Source organism: Athene noctua, chromosome 10 (genome assembly GCF_965140245.1).
Source record: "Athene noctua chromosome 10, bAthNoc1.hap1.1, whole genome shotgun sequence".
Lineage (NCBI taxonomy): Eukaryota > Metazoa > Chordata > Aves > Strigiformes > Strigidae > Athene > Athene noctua.
In genome coordinates this window covers 5,278,774-5,296,569 of record NC_134046.1, presented here as the reverse complement: position 1 = coordinate 5,296,569, position 17,796 = coordinate 5,278,774, and the positions used below count along the sequence as shown (strand labels likewise).

General features: G+C 39.0%; 1 protein-coding gene across 1 annotated transcript in view; it reads right to left on the bottom strand.

Annotated features, from left to right (window-relative positions):
* The window catches only part of PTPRG (protein tyrosine phosphatase receptor type G), a 421,778-nt gene that overhangs the window by 135,251 nt on the left and 268,731 nt on the right, over positions 1–17,796 (bottom strand). Inside the window, exon 5 of the mRNA XM_074913948.1 lies at positions 7,151–7,246. Coding sequence (XP_074770049.1) covers positions 7,151–7,246 — 96 coding nt within the window. The remainder of the gene's footprint in view (positions 1–7,150; positions 7,247–17,796) is intronic.

Sequence of the window (17,796 nt, the reverse complement as noted above, 5' to 3'; positions counted from 1 at the left end):
AATTGAAACTGGAGATATATATATATATATATATATATATATATATATATTTTACTCACAGAGCTATTCCCCATCTGTTCCCTTTCTTTCTTCTTTTACATAAAATATTCAAAAATATTCATATTTCCCAAAGAAACTTTCGAAAGAAGTTGAAATAAAAATCTGAATTTTGGGCTTAGTTTAAAAATTATTTTTGTTTTCTTTAATGGAAAGGTAAAATACGTTTTTTAGAAACAGACTCTTTCCATAAATTTTTGTCTTCTACCCAAACCCTACTTCCAATCAAAAAGGTTTCAGTGCAAGTTTTTTGATCACCATAAATACTTATTGCTAGGCACCCAAACTTGCATGTTTTGGCTAAACTGACCACATTTGGAGGCTGTTCAGTGCCATCCACATACTGAACTCAACTCAAATCTAACAGACTTTAAAAGAAGTTATTATAATTTTCTATTTAAATTCTCCATGACGGAAAATCACTTTTGTCTTTTGATAATTTTATCTCCAGTTTTTTACGAGCAAATTGGGCAAATCATTTTCTGCTCCAGAGTTGCTTCATATTACATCATTACATGTATTGTAGAAGGTGTTTCTCAGAAAAATGAACTCTCAGTGCTTTACTGACCATGCCTGTTTACTCTGACTTGTTGGTCTTTCTATGTCAGGGTAGCTACTTCGTATCTCTAAATTATTCTTCCATCATTTAAAGGCCCTAGTACTGCTTTTATTAGTAATAACTAATGGTTTTAAACAGCTGCGACAATTTCAAAATGCTAGGAAACTGGACTTAGTAAGAACACATTTCAAATTGTTTTGCTTGTCTTCTGTTACATGGAGAGTTACTAGTACATACACAGACACTTTGACAAATATAATGATACTTTCCAAATGCATTGAACAAGTAGCTTTAGCCTGCACACGTTTTCACGTTATGAAGATAATAAAAAACCCCTGTACTAATTACTAAATAATACTGCTAATCAATAATAATAGTTTTATTATTCATAAGCTACTATTAATAAAACACCATGGATTCTAATGTTACCATTAAAAGAATTAATACTGTAATTTAATTTTAAGGTCTTTACATGTATCTAAAGTCTATTAAAATAAATGAAAAGCCTCTCAATGACTCTGGATGATGCCCTGCATGTTAATGATGCTACATGTTAGTTGAACTACTGGAAATCACCTTTAAGATATTGCCTAAACACTCAAGCACTGATGATGCTTTATGTAGGTGGACGTAACGTTTCAGGAAAAGAGCACACCTCCCTCTCCATTCTCATTTTCAAAATCAAGTTAGTTTTGCTCAGACTTTTAAAAAGCATTATAGTAAAGGAAAGGTGGAATTAGGGAATTGCCAGGAACTGAGATGAGGACATGGGAACTTTGTCTCATGCCAGATAGGGTTTTCTCAATGGCTACTGTATTTAAAGCATTTATTCACTGACTTTATTTGGTTATGACAGCAAACACATCAAACAGTTAATGAAAGAGAAGAAGAGGAAAGAAAAAGGCTTCTAGGAAAGTTAAAAGCTGAATTCTGTTATTTGAGAAATACACACTTAAAAAAGCATATTTGTGCCAAATATTCAATGGCTTTGATGGTGTTCCACCGATTTATTCTGTGTTTAGCTCATTCAGGTCCCTGTGAAAAGTGAGCTATTGATCACTTTCACGAAGAACTACTACCAAAAACTCTTTACAAAAACCAAGGCCACAATTACTATTTGTTTTACTGAAGAACAAATCTCTGCATACATGAGACAGTAAGACATTTACACGCAAATAGCACACACAGATCCAAAAGTTAAAAGTGCTACACAGTATTTTTTTCAACAACGGTAAAAAATGTTAGTATTGGAAAAGAAAATTAAGAATGGCATCCCAGTAAAAGACCTATAAACTCCTTGATTTTTATCCCATGCACTTTTGAAAATACTGTTAGCTGCATATTTTCTGCCAAGTACCTAATTACCTTTAAAAATCTAGCCCTTCACTGCTAAAGCTCTTGAGTGATCGAGGTATCAACATCACTCATCATTATGAAGATAATTTTAATGATGAAAGCATTGCTAAAAGTTATTTTAAAATTCATTTTTACTTTAACTTCTTTAGAGATGATTTGTTTGAGTACCTGAGATACAGTAACTAATCACTGATGGTTTTCTTTGCAAATAATAAAACAGATTTATATGCCCTCCCTGTAGGAACAAGAATTCCATCACCTCCTCCTGAATTTCTGAGCTATCGAATATTTGATGAGTGCTTAGGGAATCAGTATTGTGTCTTTTCACGGCAGTAATCAAGGAATGAAGTATTCTCTGCCATAATGAATCTACTGCATGCCCAAAAGATGAATATTTCAAATGCAAAAGCAATATGTTTGTTTTGAACACATTTAAGTTTGGCTTTAATAAGGCAAGTAGTGAAGTGTGCAATGAATTATATTGTTAGATGGTTAAAACAGAGTCCTACAATATGTCTGAATGTATTTAATCCAAGTAACTACTCATTTAAATGTGACTTGTAAATATGTATTACAAGTATACATATGAACGGATGACTCAGGAACCAGTGAGAGATCTGGGCCTTCCCTTCCACTCCTGGCTTGCTTCAAAACCGGCTCAGCCTGACAATTAACCAAGGCCCGGAGCCAGAATATCATTAAGTGCAAGTTGAACCTTATGCAGGCTGAAATTAAGCACGTGCACCAACTATTCAAGTTAGGATCATTTAAATAGAGACTGAAGGGCCCTACTGGACTGGGCTCTGCTACGTGTTTCAGCAGATTGGTGCGTCTCAATGAGCAGCCACAGGCAACTTTTATGAGGTCCACGAAACAGTGAACCCCTGCAGACAGGTCCCTCACTGTGGTGGTGTTGTTTCTGCAAACCCAGAAGCCTTTACTGAAGAGCAAGAGGATACTGTTGATGGGAAGTAATGCATACGTGAAGTTAAACATCTTCCACTAGCACTAGTTTCACTTTGAGAAAGACCAAGTAACCCCAATACTGACAGGAAGGGTCCTATTTTTTTCTCCTGAAAAACTTGTCAGGAGGCAAACAGAAATCATAGGCATGATCTCATTTGTCTCCAGAAGATTTGGATTTTTCCTAAAATAACAAGCGAGTTCTCTTTAACAACAAAAATACCCCAAGAGGTTTTCGACTCGCATAGCTGTTTAATACCCTGATTCCCTCTCCCTCTTGAAACATACTGACTTTTTTCCACAGATATTCCCACTTTAAGAAAAAAGTCATTTTTCCCACTGATTTCCCCACTCTCACTGGGTTTTAATAACCATTATATCTGACACCAGCAGGCTGGAGTTCCCTTCTCCCCTTTTCAGCTTGTTCCAGCTGAATAGCTTCTATAATAATTTGAACTAAAAAAACCAGAGGTTCCTAAGTCACTTTGCTCCTCTACTACACTCACTGGGCCTCAGTGAGGACTGAGAGGATCTTGAAGGAAACTCCATGGCACGGTAAAAGCTTTGTTTGATTGCTGTTTGGTTTTTGCACAGGTTTTGCACCTTTTTCTGCCCCAAATATACAGCTACAGAACAAAAGTCTGCGGAAATTTTCAGCAGACCCAAATCATCTGTTGCTTTGTTACTTGCTGCACTCCCCTGTGTGCACAATAGTCCCCAGCATGATGCCTGAAGTGATGCTATGGTCGGAAAAGGGACCAAGTATTATGGGACCCTTTACCTCAACATACCCGTTCACTGTACAACTTCTACTCCAATGCAAAAAACAACTTTCAGAGACCAGTTAGAGATTTTAGGCAGCTCATCGCATTTGCATATTGAGAATCCCTGCTACTGAGACCCCCGCAGCGCTATTTTATGTGGGACCCTCTGAGTGTCTATCCACAATGTAATAGAGATGAGGAATTATAGCAGTTTGTATAGGCAAGAACTGTTTCCTGATTTTAACTAGTAATTTTTTTTTATTTGTCAGGTCAACCGACCTGCAGCATGCAAACAAAAATAGAATTTATCAACAGAGTTTACAATGAAAGCAATGAGAAAAGCAGAGATTTAATTAGCAATTACAACAAAGTTCCAAGTGCTTCAATTAGCCAAGTTCAGAACCAATGTACTTTACCTGGAAATTGCCCCTGAAACAGTGAATTCAATAAGGAAAATTCGTATATAGCCCAAGCTAAATTATTTAAAAAGGAGGAAAGAGAGTTCTTAATTATTTAATGTTTCACCAATAATTATATAGTTCAGTATAATGTTCACTCACTGGAGAACCTGATTTTCAAAGGAACATTTGTGAACATCAGTCAAACAAAGAACACCTGCCAGACTCTAAGCTCAGCCAGTGCAGTACGCATTCATTCCAACACAGCATTAACGCATTTGCAAAAATCCAAGACTTGACTTAATGGCAAACCTATCCAATAATTTCTGTGTTAAAATATTTACACAGAAAAGCATGCAAAGTTCAGTTTTCCAATGTATTTGTAAAAACCAGTATGACCTCTATGGCTACAATTTTTTAAAATTGTGTTCTAGATAAACAGAGATGGGACTAGAGCTCTGGAAAATATCAAACTATAAAATTAGTACTTGAATAGTCAAAGCTGCCAACCAAAATGTGGCCATGGACATCTTAGGGACATTTCATTCAAATGTTAATAAGAATCAGTTTTAAAAGACAGCTTTTAAATTAGTTGCATGAAATACTAGCCATGGTATGCTTATCCACATGGTGCCCTGGGGAACAAGGCCAAAAGAAGACCAAATATTTCTGTACAAAACTGTCTGTAAAGGTTTTACCAAGTTGTGGTTCATGAGCTCCAGCACACGATACACAGATGACAGAACTAAAATGGCATCTTGGTCAAACACAGTATGGATCTGCAAAGGATTATCATCATCAATTAATAACCCTACGTACAAAAACTCGGGGTTTATGGGACAAACTCTAGAAAACCCTCATGGCCAAAACTCTGAAGTCATTAGAGTTTACTTAGGCCAGAATTCAGCACAGGTCCTTCCAGAATGGGGACTTGGGCTCTACAAATCTTCCATGGCAGCTTTCTGTCTTGGAGCAGAGCTACCCAGAAGACACGATACACTCAGGAGTTTAAGAGCACACCACTGATTTATCATTTCGACCCAAAGGCAGGGAAAAAAAAATACCAAAACAAAGAAAACCATTTTGTTGCAGCCAAAACCAGGTTGTTCCTGGGTCACTTCGCCAAAGCACTACCTTACCCCCACCTCTGGAAGAGATCAGAGACTGTTTATCAGTAATGGCTTTAGATTTCATGGCTCCTGGAGCAGAGGAGCCCAGCTGCACCATCATCCAGACTTTACAGCCTAATGTCCTGTGGCCTGCAGGGCTAGAAATGATGAAAAGTATAGATTTCTGCTTCCCTGAGGGGACTGCAACACTCGATTGTGGTCTTGAAGAGCCTGAGGTCTCTTACAATCAAAGATGGCTTTTTTTAACAGTGTTACAGACTATTTTAAGTTATTTTTAGTGAGTTTAATGGCTCCCTTGGAATTGTGCAAAGTGGGACTTGCAGTAAGTGCAGCACCTGGCTTTGCAGGTGGGGAATACAAAACACAGTCCCATTACAATTTTAAGATCCTCTAAAAACAAGGTTTATGGAATCAATGTCATATACGGACTAGGAAATGGTGCAACATGGGGCAGTGCTTCACGTGGCTTATATGAAGCACATCGGGGTAATTTAGCAATTAAATTCCAGACAGACGATGCCACATGTATTGCACACCGTGGCATAACACATGCTCTTTCTGACACGGCACACGCACAGAACGTGCAGCTCTTCACTGCAGTATAAATCAAGTAACGGTGCCTTTAGTTGTTCTGTTTCTAAACTTCTGACTTGTAAGGCCAAATTCAATTTGCCCAATGCTCCTCACAGCCCATCAAGATTAAGAAGCCTGGGGAATCATCCTGCTATGACACTGTAAATTATCGCAGCTCCACCAACTCTACCCTAACATGAAACGCCACAGAAGTGCTCAGAATTCAACAGTGATGAATTTAACATGCCTACTTCCACTAGCCTGATGTCAGCAGAGTTACAGCAATTTATGCAATACAAGGATCTGTCCTTTTCTCCTTATCAAAGCATTTGATCAAAATCAGTAACATGGAAAAAGACAACCTTACTTAATTTGAGCAGGAGAGTCAGGCTTGTCATTCTAACATCATAAGAAAAAGGGAGGTATTTACATATGGGTACTTGCATATTCTTTTTTATCTGGCTTCACAAAGTAACAGTGAGATCATTTTCTTCCACAGTAAAATATAGTGTGAAACCTCACAGACGACCAGCATTTTCCCTTAATCTTCCCTCCCTCCTTTCCTCTCCTTTGAAAAAGCAACACCTTGAGATATTTCAAATCTTCATTAGCCACTTTACTGCCTGTGACAGGCTGGTGGTACGGAGTTGCTCCAACACCCTCCATTCAATTCGCCCTCGAGTCAGAAAGGAAAAACTCCGTTTGTGATGCAACGCGACAAAAAGCCCACGTTGCTGAACACCACTGCCACGTGGCTTGACCTGCGAGCCATCGCAAGCAGCAGTCTCTACCCCACGCTGCAATTCTCGAGCGTGTCGAACCAACAAATGAGCTAACTGAGCAGTCACACTCTTGAGGATGCATTTTAAAAAAGGGGATGCATAAATTCACTCATTTGGAAACCTGGGCTGTTCAAGAACTTGTTACTATGACAATTTAGAAGAAACTGCTACAGATAAGATTGATGAAACTTATTGATTAATTTTCTCTCAAGTTATGTTTGAATTTTAAGTTTTCTCTAAACAGAACCAGTTCGTGGTGGTTTGTTTGTATTCCAGGGACCGCAACAATGTGCTTCAGCAGTGAAGGAAGTTCCATGATAAATGTGTTCTCCAATCTGCATCTGTAAAGCAGCTATAAAATCAGAACAATTCATGCAAAATTTTTCATTATGTTTTTAAATATACTTACTTACATTTTAAATCACACATAGACAATATGAAATATCTTTCACTTAGACAGGTGGGAACAAGAAAACAGATGCATCCATTAAGTTTGAAACAATTCAATGAATTAAATAGTACTTGGTGAACGCTTCGCTTTATGGATATAGCCTTTGTTTAAACTTACTTGAAAAAAGATGGCCATGGCTCCTACTACCCTGTTTTCTAGAACTGCTGTTCCAAAACTGTCAAAGTCATCAGGATTGTAGAAATAAATCTGCATCTGTAAAAATTAAAAACAACAACAAAATCACATTAGTGTTGATTCATACAGCTTTCAAATGAGGGAATGCATACACGTCGTACATAAACCCAGTGTTATGAACCTGAGATAAAGGAATTCTGCTGAACAATATTGTTTTACTAGCATCTTGATTAATAGCCTGACTGCCCTACTGGGACAGTAACCAGGGAACAGAGTCAATGCAATGCATTTTAATACCAAACCCAAGGATAAACAGTATGGTCAGTCTGTTTAGATGGTAAACTTGGTGCTTTCTGCCAGGATCTCTTCATTTCTTTGCTCATTGCAGGCTCATCTCCTGCTCTGTTAAATGTGCTAAACATATTTATCTCAAAAACCATAGAGAATTTTTGAAAAGGATTTCAACGTTTAGAGTTATTCCTTTACTCCTAAAGCAATTTGTAAGATAAAAGTCTGTCTCTGTAGCAATGCATTTTTATGAGCCTCTGATATTCAGAGCTATCAGTTAGGGTCAGATTTCTCCCTGACTTCAGTAAATTTCATGACTTTTATTTCCAAAGCGTTCGTACTCGGCAAAAAGTATGAGACAAAGCCAGATATTTTGATGTCATTTTAGGATGAATAATAAATATTAATAATTATGCAAACCCAAAGTGAAAGCAGGTGAGAACAATGATCACCCCAAAACAGCAAATGTCTCAGTTACGCAAATATGAGAGGATCAAGAAATGGCTTCTTTCATACATTCTGCTGTTGAACAATTCCACTTACTTCATTAGCTGAGCTCCCATTTCTGCCAGTCATCCTAACACGCTGCTGCTTCTCCAGCAGTTGTTCAACCTCTCCACTCCCAAAGCAGCCCCTAGTGTTAGTCCATCTGTATCAGCCATGATTTGCTCTAAAGGATCTGGTTTACATCCAAAACACGCAATGCTCCCTTCTCAACATTACACCGTGAAAGTGTGTACATTTTCACAGAATAAACTCAGTATTGGTAACATTTGTTGTATGTGTGCTCTACACATTACAAATTAAAAATACGTGTCTGATGTAACAGCCAAGCACAAGACCCGGGTGTTTCAGGGGTTGCTCTTGGGGCCATTCAGGGATCCTCCCGGATGGATTTCACAATCCAAACCAGGGCTGGTGTATCCGTGGGGGCAACACTACTGGGGGACAGTTGGCCAACGCGTATGCTCACTCATGCACGCTGATTCTAGGAAAAAAAATCCATTTCTGACTATGAAACAGGAATGGACCCATCAGGCTTCTCTACCCCTGGCTTCACACCTGAACCTGTACATTCACTCCTGCTTCTCTGCTGCCCATCACTCGTTACCTGCCCTATTCAGGATTTTCACAGTATTACTACGTGACAAGAAATAGCCACACAGTGCACGGTTAAATGGAGACGTAAGGTCTAGCTGAGAGTGGCCATGCCTCCCATCGCACTGCCACTCTGACCACTGCTCGCTCCTGCCAGTCTGTCTGCAGGCAAATGCTCTGCTGGCACCAATAGCTTGTTTGGGGCTGTTTGGGTTTTTCTAAGATCATGCTGTGTAACAAATCCTACCGTATTCACAAATGCCAGTATTTTTCCCATATTCTGAAATTCTGTGTATTGCCAGATGAGATGATACCCTTTTATCTTTGCTCAGATACATTCCTCCTCGTATTTACTGATTCCCAGGCTTCTGACTATATATATTTGCTGTAATGCATAATACTGGCAAAGTACCTACACGTCTCATAAAACATCACCATATAGAGAAAAGGCCAAGATGAAGATCAGTCTCCTCAGAGATAGAGGCACTTTTTTCAGCAGGAGGATAAAATAAGACCACACTCCAAATGGCTCACAAAAAAATGAAAAAATTGTCTGGCACTCGCTCTACCTTCATAAAATTTGAAAGCAATTTTCTTCCCCTATTTTGGCCTTCCTATTCCCAGTGTATTCACAGCACACACAGAGATGCTGGCAATATCTCACAAAGTTGGTGGTGCCTCCAGGTTCTGACAACTCGTGCTTTGAACAAATGTAGACCAAGGTACAGCCATTCATTGATGTAGAAATTAGAAACAGTTTGTTTCAGGTAGAATTGCTTAAACTTCAATTTAGCCAGCGCAGACAAAAGCTCACAAAACATTCACAAATTAAATTTTACTCCCCTTTAAAATAAAGTCTAAAATTAGGTATACCTTATATAAAACACTTCACTATATAGTTCTCACCGGAGTTTATGAAGAAAAGCATCACTGAGTGAGTTCAGCATATGCCAAAATCATTTTGGATCAATTTTGCTCACGGCATTTTAAGGAAATTAATTTTTACAATACACTTTTGGATAGCAGTGCAAAGGGCTTTGGTAAAAAAGTGCTTAATTCAGATCCCTTGTCTCAGCAGTGCAATTTCACAGACTAATCAAGAACCACACTCTGCCTTGATTACCATACACATTGAAACATTTTACCATTGCTCCCTGGTGTTTTTCCAGAGAGCGTGGCTCCTCTCTCTGCATCCATCAAGTCAAGGGGAACTGTCTTGTATGAAAAATTATCATCATCTGTCATACAGTAGCTTCCTTATGTGTTCATACAGCTAGAAGGAACGTTTTAGGAGTAGAATCTCCCAGGAATTGCTATTATATAATTTACACACGCATACACTGCAAAAACAATGTTAAGAAGATGGTAAAGTTACATCCTCAAATCTGTGTGGTTCAGGCTGCTCATAAAACCAACACCTGGACACCGCTGAGCATTAGTATTACGACAATTTTCTAATTATGTGATCACATATTGTTATCTTCCATAATACAGTCTCATCTGTTTTCCCCAATTTACAATAAAATGTAAATGTATCTAATGTATTTTTGTTCTTTTATACATAATATATATAATATTGAATGCATTTATCAGTAGGTATTTAATTTAATATTTTCTAAGGATGGCATAATGTTCTTTATGTACAAACCGGGAATAAGACAGTTAACCATAAAATTAATTTCACTGCATACTTAAGTGGCCTAAACATGCAAGAAAATTTTCATTATTACTCCTTATTATATAATTAGTATATACAATATATGGTGCATTTTGCATGTAAATGACTTCTACTGTCTCTGCCTGGTACATACAAAGCAGTAGTACAGAATGCAAGAAAGGGGCTTTTAAGCTAAAGAAAATTGGGATCTCATTATAGGATGCTATTTGTGAAATGCAGAATGGAGCATCATCCAAACTTGCACATCCAACCTGAATTGTGGCCCTGCCTGATTTCAGCGCCGTAAGCGATCATTTTCTTGTGCATTTTTGCGTGTGATTTCACAACAGCTTCCAAAATTAAATAAATAAATATATATATTTAAAGGCTCTGAACCCCTTAGCAATGGGAAAGCCTGAAATACCCTTTGTAGTTTCTACGGTGTGACGCTACCTGTCTGCAGTCAGAGCGCTCCGTTCCACACACCCCTGCTGACAGTGCTCCAAATAGCCTTCCCGGTGGCACAGGTCCCAGAGGGCACAAAAGTCTTGTTCTCCAGGGCACAATATACTAGATTTATAAGTCCCTCACATCTAGCCCTGTTACAAGTAACAAGGCTGGGAAAGGCTTACATGGACTTAATCTCAGATGTGCAACATGGCAGTATGCTTCCATGTATCTTGTAAAAATCTATTATAAAAAACATGCACTGTCCAAGCAACTTGAAATTTTCAGTATTTTGATAAGGCTAAGCTGAAACAAACCCTTCCCTAGTGACACAAAGGCACTTTTCTTGCAGGAAGTACTCTCTCTATCCTAAAAAGCTACCAACAACTACTGCAGCTACAGAGCTTTACCAAGGCAGAGAGAGGGCAAGAGTTTGCTTTTAATGGAAAAACTTCATGCTTTGACACTCTTCACACTCTAAAAGAGTAGAATTGTTTTCACTCAAACTTGAGAGAGATTTGCTGTACAGCACAGATTAAGCCTGAAAAAAATCTCACTGAAGGGGAAAAATCTTCAGAATGTTACAAGTGCCTTAAAACAGAGGATTAGAGAGAAAACCCTCACTCTGCCATAACCCGTCAGATAATTGCCAGTCACCCTATAAAACCATGTCATGTCTTCTAGTCTCTTCTGTCCAGGAAAATCCAGTGCCCAACCAGTACACTTTCCAAGCACTCCAGGCATTTTTCCAGCTGACAACGTTTACACAAATAAATACACCACATACATCCAACCCCTGAGCAATTCCCCAGCCTGGAGCATCTTTGGCTCCATGCTCCTACCAGTCACAGCACCTCTCCAGCACGCCTAGGGGCAGGCAATCCCCTCCTCCTCGGGGTCAATCTACTTTCTGCAGCAACACCTTTCTTCAACCACGTTCTTCCAACCTCAGCAGAAATCTGCTGTTCCCCAGACCTGGCAAAATGTCAGGCCCTGCTCTGTGCTTAAGGGCTTTTGACTCGACACTGGGCTGCCACCACTCTGATCCTGTAAGGACAGGCTGTCCAAAACGTGCATGTGTATTACTGAGAAATACTGCCCACCAGAGATCAGTTCTGATTTTATTAAGTTCAACTGCCGCTGAATGACTAAACCCTCTTTATGAAATGTCACTGGCTTGCAAAAACTGAGCCTGCTTCAAATGAATGACTTCTCCCCGCCACCCATCCCCAAATAAAAGGCTCTGGCTCTCTGCTCAGATGCTCCTCCTCTGCTTGGCAAGACAGACATCCAGACAGAAATCACCATTCTTGTGCATGACATGTTTTTGCTCTTATTACCCCAACACAAAGACAGAAAGTTTACATCCAATACAGACTATCATGGCTAAACTCATTCAGCACTTATGAGAGAAAGCCACAATGAGCATTTGATAGATCCCAGAAGATGTGAGCGAGTTCAAAGCAATTCTAAGAGACTGGAAACCAAGCAAGTACATTTTCCATAGACAGATGCCAAGTATTTTAAAAATAAATAATTGAGACTTTTAAATTGGGCTGCTATCACCCTGTGCAACCTCCTACAGCAGATTTCTCTTTAGATTAAAAAATGAACAAAGGCTCATTGTGCTGTCACAGATGTGGAGTACAGAATATTCAATAGTATCAGGAATTCTGGTGGAAAGGAAAAGATCATCGGAATTAGCTTTCCGCTCATTTCCTTCCAGCAATCCAAGGACTACCATACAATTTTTTTAAAAAAAAAAAAAAAAAAAGGTTTTATAGGCTAGCCAATTTTTTGATGAATCAGGATCAGGTGGCAAGATGCAGAGGCAACAGCTATGTGGTTTATTATGTACTGCTTTGGAGACTGAGAGTATTTTCAGAAGAGCAAAACACCCAGACATTGCAGGTAGACTGCAAATCTTTGCAGAGTGGCGAAACAAAAATTTTGAAATATTTGCTTTAAACGATGGAGTTAATCACTGAATATACTAATTCTTAATTAGCACCTTTGCTGCTTATATTGTAAGAATAAATTATTCTCAGCCACTTTTACAACTGGATTTAAAGCCTCTTGCACAAAAACAAATTCTGTGCTAAGATTATGAATCATACATGATTTTTCTTAATTGAAAGCTCGTATGTAACTTGCTTCTGCTTTAAATATGTGCATAGATTTCTAGCGAACTGGATGATGTGATCCATTTGGCTGGAATAAAAATTTTCTACAGACATAATGTAATCTTCACTGCAGCACCGAAAATTCAGAATAACTGTCCTGCAGTCTGTGTGTTTACTGGAGTGTGAGATGTACACTGGGGCAATAAAGTCTGATGTTTGACTTCTCATTATATTCTCTTTAAAAAAACCATGAAACTTATCATTTAAAACATATTCAAAATCTGCTTAGAAAAGGGGGGGGGGGGAAGAGTGAATCGTGATGTTTTCCAGTTCTCCTACTAGAGCTTGATGTAATAACATAGAGTATACTGCATCCTTTTTAAAAGATAAAGTTGAACAGGAGCAGATAATGGCATGTTTTTCCTGCCTAGTCTATTATTCATCAGTGAATTTTTAACTATAGTTAGGCAGGTACAGAGATGAATTTTGAATGTCATAACTTAGTATTTTACAGTGCCTAGAAGTGTGCTGGGTAAATTGCAAAACAAAGTCAGACAGGGTCTTTGCCCTAACGTAATTACAACTTGATAATGAATACAATGCTGGGCTGAAAAAACCCGAAAAGACGGAAACAACAGGAAGAGCAAAGATCACACAAGTGAAAAAACAGAATTTAACTCAATTTAGACATTCGCATGCCTTAGAAGTACAGTAAATTTCCCTTTAATCTTTTTTAATAGTAAGCAATAATTATTGCTTTGTTGTCTACAAAAAATGCAGTAGGTGTATCTATGTTATAAGTCAAGACTAAGCGATTTCATAGCCAGAAAGTTGGAAGTTGTTGCACATTCTCCCCCTAACTCTGTTTAAACCTGGGAGTGGTCCAGTAACAGCCCAGTAGGAACGTGAGGCAGCACCATGCTCGTAGGATTGCCCTGGGCTTCAATGCATTGTTGGATCATAACTTACGTCTCTCAGTATCTTGAGTGTTGAGTCCTGAATTCGAAGAGAGCAAGGTACCTTGGCAAACCAGAAGCTTCCCGGATTTCTTCTGCCAGAAAAATACCTCTTAGGCCTGCTCCCATCCCAAACAAGAAAATCCATCTCATGTATATACACTGAGTCATTACACAATGAAGGCATACTTGATGCTAAAAAGCTCTATGTTGCATTCATTTGTATTTCCGTAATATGAAAATAACGGTTTCAGTGTTTATGCTTTCCATAACATGAAACTTTTTGCAATTGCTTTGTACTTGAAGTAACAGCCATATGATTCACCATGAAATGAAGTCTGGAAAATCGTTTTGGATAAATGGAACTATAAATTCAATAGAATTTCCATGACAACATAGATTGCAACACTCCACCACTAGTAAAATGTTATAAATCATTCAAAGCCAACAAAAAATCAGCAGTAAGTCTTCTCTTTCACAACACACAAGACCCCTGAATTATAGAGCTGTGGTTATTACCTCCCCATGCAGTGCCTCTCATTTCTGATCTTCTTCCTTGCTACAAGTGTTGTTTCATATCTGACCTCCTTCCAAACACAGGAAATTATAATACTAACACACTTTAATACTAAGATGTAAACAAGAATTGAAGCATAATGAGCAGGAGGCTTTTTTGAACCTTTCCTCCTTTTCTCATCTTCTAAAAATGTTTAAATATCTTCATCCTGTGGTAATTATACCTGTGTATCCAGATACTTCACAGCATCTTGTTAGACTCAGAAATTTAGGAGGCTTTTTTCCTGGAAACGTGGGTGGTAAGTGTACAATAGGGTGCTCAGTCAGCTCGTAAAAAGGATGTGAACCACATGTCCAAGGGATGGAAGAGATCCAAGGAGAGGAGGAGGTAAAAATAAAAAAAGGATAAAAGATTACACCACACAGTATTGCTCATTCGTAACCCTCCATCAGAGGGTTCCCTGACATACGGTATTTCACTTAAAGTCCAAGGATCTGGAATGAAGTGATTCCAGGAGGACCTTCACTGCAATTTAAAAATCACTGTGGCTGTTGCCTTCATGCCTGCGAGAAAAACCTTGAAAATGCAAAGCTCCTTCCCTCCTGAAAAGATTAAGAAGCCCATAAAACCAAATGAGAGACAAATAGCTCAGTATTCTGATTTTTGGGTAGGAGTATTTCTTACAAATCAGGTCTTTTGGTAACTTGAGAAGAGGCAGCAACCTACTAGTCCTGGATTGCAAAGGCTTATCTTCCCAGACTATTAGAGAGTTTCTGCTGTCTTGCATAGATCGCTGCCCATTTCTGGGCCTTGTTTCCTTATGTGTAAACTATGGTCATTGCCCATCCCATCCCCCATTTAGCTGGATGTTGTATGAAGAAAAATATGAAAGACTGAACATAAATGGGAAGAATGACAAGCAATTGAAAAACATGTGAAATAAACTACCATTTGGAGTGGTGTTGGAGAAAAAAAATAAATTCTGGAGTTGCTGCTGGTTTGCTTGATGTTGCAATAAGGAAGAGTCACACAAGTACCTCCTGGAGACAATACATTGCCTCTTAATACTGGTACCAACTTTTAAACTGCTCATATCTGACTGCTCAGAGCTGATGCCACAGGAGTTCAGTGCAGTTATTGCAAGGCGCTGCATCCACATACCCAAGGGCATCTTCCCAAGCTCCTGCAGGTCAGCTGGGGTCTTTTACTGGTCTTTAGCTCTGCCACTAGACTCTGCCAGAGACTTTCTGGTTTATTTATTGAGTAGTTCTGAGTCGCACCCACAGTGGCTTTGTCTAATCATGGCAAATTCCAAACAAGACAGCAAGCGTACGCATGTGGGAAAATGCAAGACTGAGACTCCCATTCCAGTGAGAGACAAACTTTGCTTTCTAAAACTGTCCAAACAGAAAAATTAGAAGCAATACTTAGCTGCTGGCGGGGATGAAAAACTGAAACAGGCAATTTAGGAAGTGGCTAAGCACCAAATGCTGCAGCAACTAAAACCAAGCTGGAGGGACTGACTGTATGAACAGAATAGCTCTGAACTCAACCCAAAAGTGACTTCTTCATCTGTTTCCCATGGTCTTCATACAAGGAGAACTAAACTACTGACGAAAAAGTTTTAAACGTCAAAATACCCAAAGTGTCCATTCTTCAGCTTGTCTTTCAAGAATCCATTTACTTTCTTAAACATCAAGAAGTGCTGCCAGAATGGAGAGAACTGCTGGGATTTCCTAGCAAAAACACTCCAGTGCTCTTCAGGGAGAAGAAAGAAGCTGCACTTTAAAATTAAACCCTACAAAAGCACACTTTTCCTACCATGTGTGATTAATACAATTTCATATACCATTCACTTTAAAGAAGCAATAGCACAAGTATTCATTCCTCTGAGAGCTCACATCTTAGCACAAATGATTCTTTTTGTACTGTGGAATTCAGAAGGCCCTGTGTGGTTTATTTGGGGGGTTTGTGTGGTTTTGGTTTTGCTTTGTTTTTTGGTGTGGGTTTTTTTTGGTGTTGTTTTTGTTTTGGGTTGTTTTTTTTTTTTTTAAATGGGAGAAAGCAAGCTCTTCCATGAGGTTTAATGATCTTCAAAATGCCTCAGAACAAATTTTCAGATTATTTATAGTTATGTTGCATCTCTGGATTCAAAGCCATGCAGCAGATGGGGCATGTTTTCAGAAGCATTTTGCTGGGCGAAAGGCCATTCCTATCTCTGAGGTGATGTGAAATCCTCCGGGCTGTACACTTGTGGAGTTATTTTTATTTATGAATTATGAAGTATATGGGCAATTACAGCAGAACCAGCCCTTGAGAAGAGCTTACTTGGAGGGCTTCAGAACAGAGGGTAAAAATAATATGGGCTTTCCCATACTTTGCAGAATACACATCTGTCTAAGGCAGCATCATAATCCCAGAGATAAAGCAAACAGGGTGCTCAGCATCAGAAGTCTCAGTAGCTACTTGTAGATTACTGGAGGAAGGTGGGACAGCACTACTTCTGGCACAGACTTCCCATTTGAACACAAGAGGGATTTTTCCAATGCAACTGCTTAATGTGGGTGTTTTACTTCACATTTCTCAAAAGGGCTTGATATGCAAGGAGTGAGTATACTTCCTCCTTTATAACAGTCAAGATTTATTGAAAATACCTCAAATTGAATTCCACCCCCCCCACCCCACCCCCCGAATCCTACTCACATTCCCCAGCCTCTTGGAAAATCTTGCATGTAATACCTCTGTATTCTGTCTCTAACTTTCTAGCTTTCTTCACCCTTATCCCCCGACTGTTTTACTGGAGTAAAAGGTGAAGTCTACACATATCCGAAGTGCAGTGTTAAGAAATTTGTAAACTTCTTGTCTTAGCAACTATGTGTACAGACACACACAGAGTAGCTGAACATACCACCTTAGTGGCACCAGCTTGTTAAGGATGTGATTCTGTATGAACACTAGCAAACCAAAACGAACTGGACCTCAGCATAGCAAGAAGCAAAATATTCAAGTAAGCAGCGAAACTGACAGAAAGGTTAAAGTGCTAGAAATTGCGTAGCCTTTGAAAGTCAAAACCTTGTCCACTGTCACATCTGCAAACTCATTTGCAAACGTATTCTGTAATGGTCCTTTGCTAAATGTCAAAGTTATTCTTCCATGCAATGAAACAGAAACACAAATCTAGAGAACTCTCACCCCCTCCCACGTTGGTACCTGTCTGCAGATGCCCTGTGAGACTCCCCTGGTGCATCTGACTCTGCTGCTCGCTCGTGGCATCACCTTATGTAATGTGAATAAAACAACCTCTCAGCTTTAACACTTCCAATTTTTTAAAGTTCCATTGATGTTGAAAGAAAAGTATCTTAAACCTCTTTGGACTCCTGATGAATACAACAGTGCTACCAGATTGGCATCTGAGTCCAAATTTTACAGGCTTTGGTTCAGTAGAGTTTTCCTTGTGGGAGACATGCACAGTTGTGTCCCGGCTTAGCCAGGCTCTGTGCCAGCTTCGTCCCTTCCCTCTACTCTGCATTTTAATAATAGAA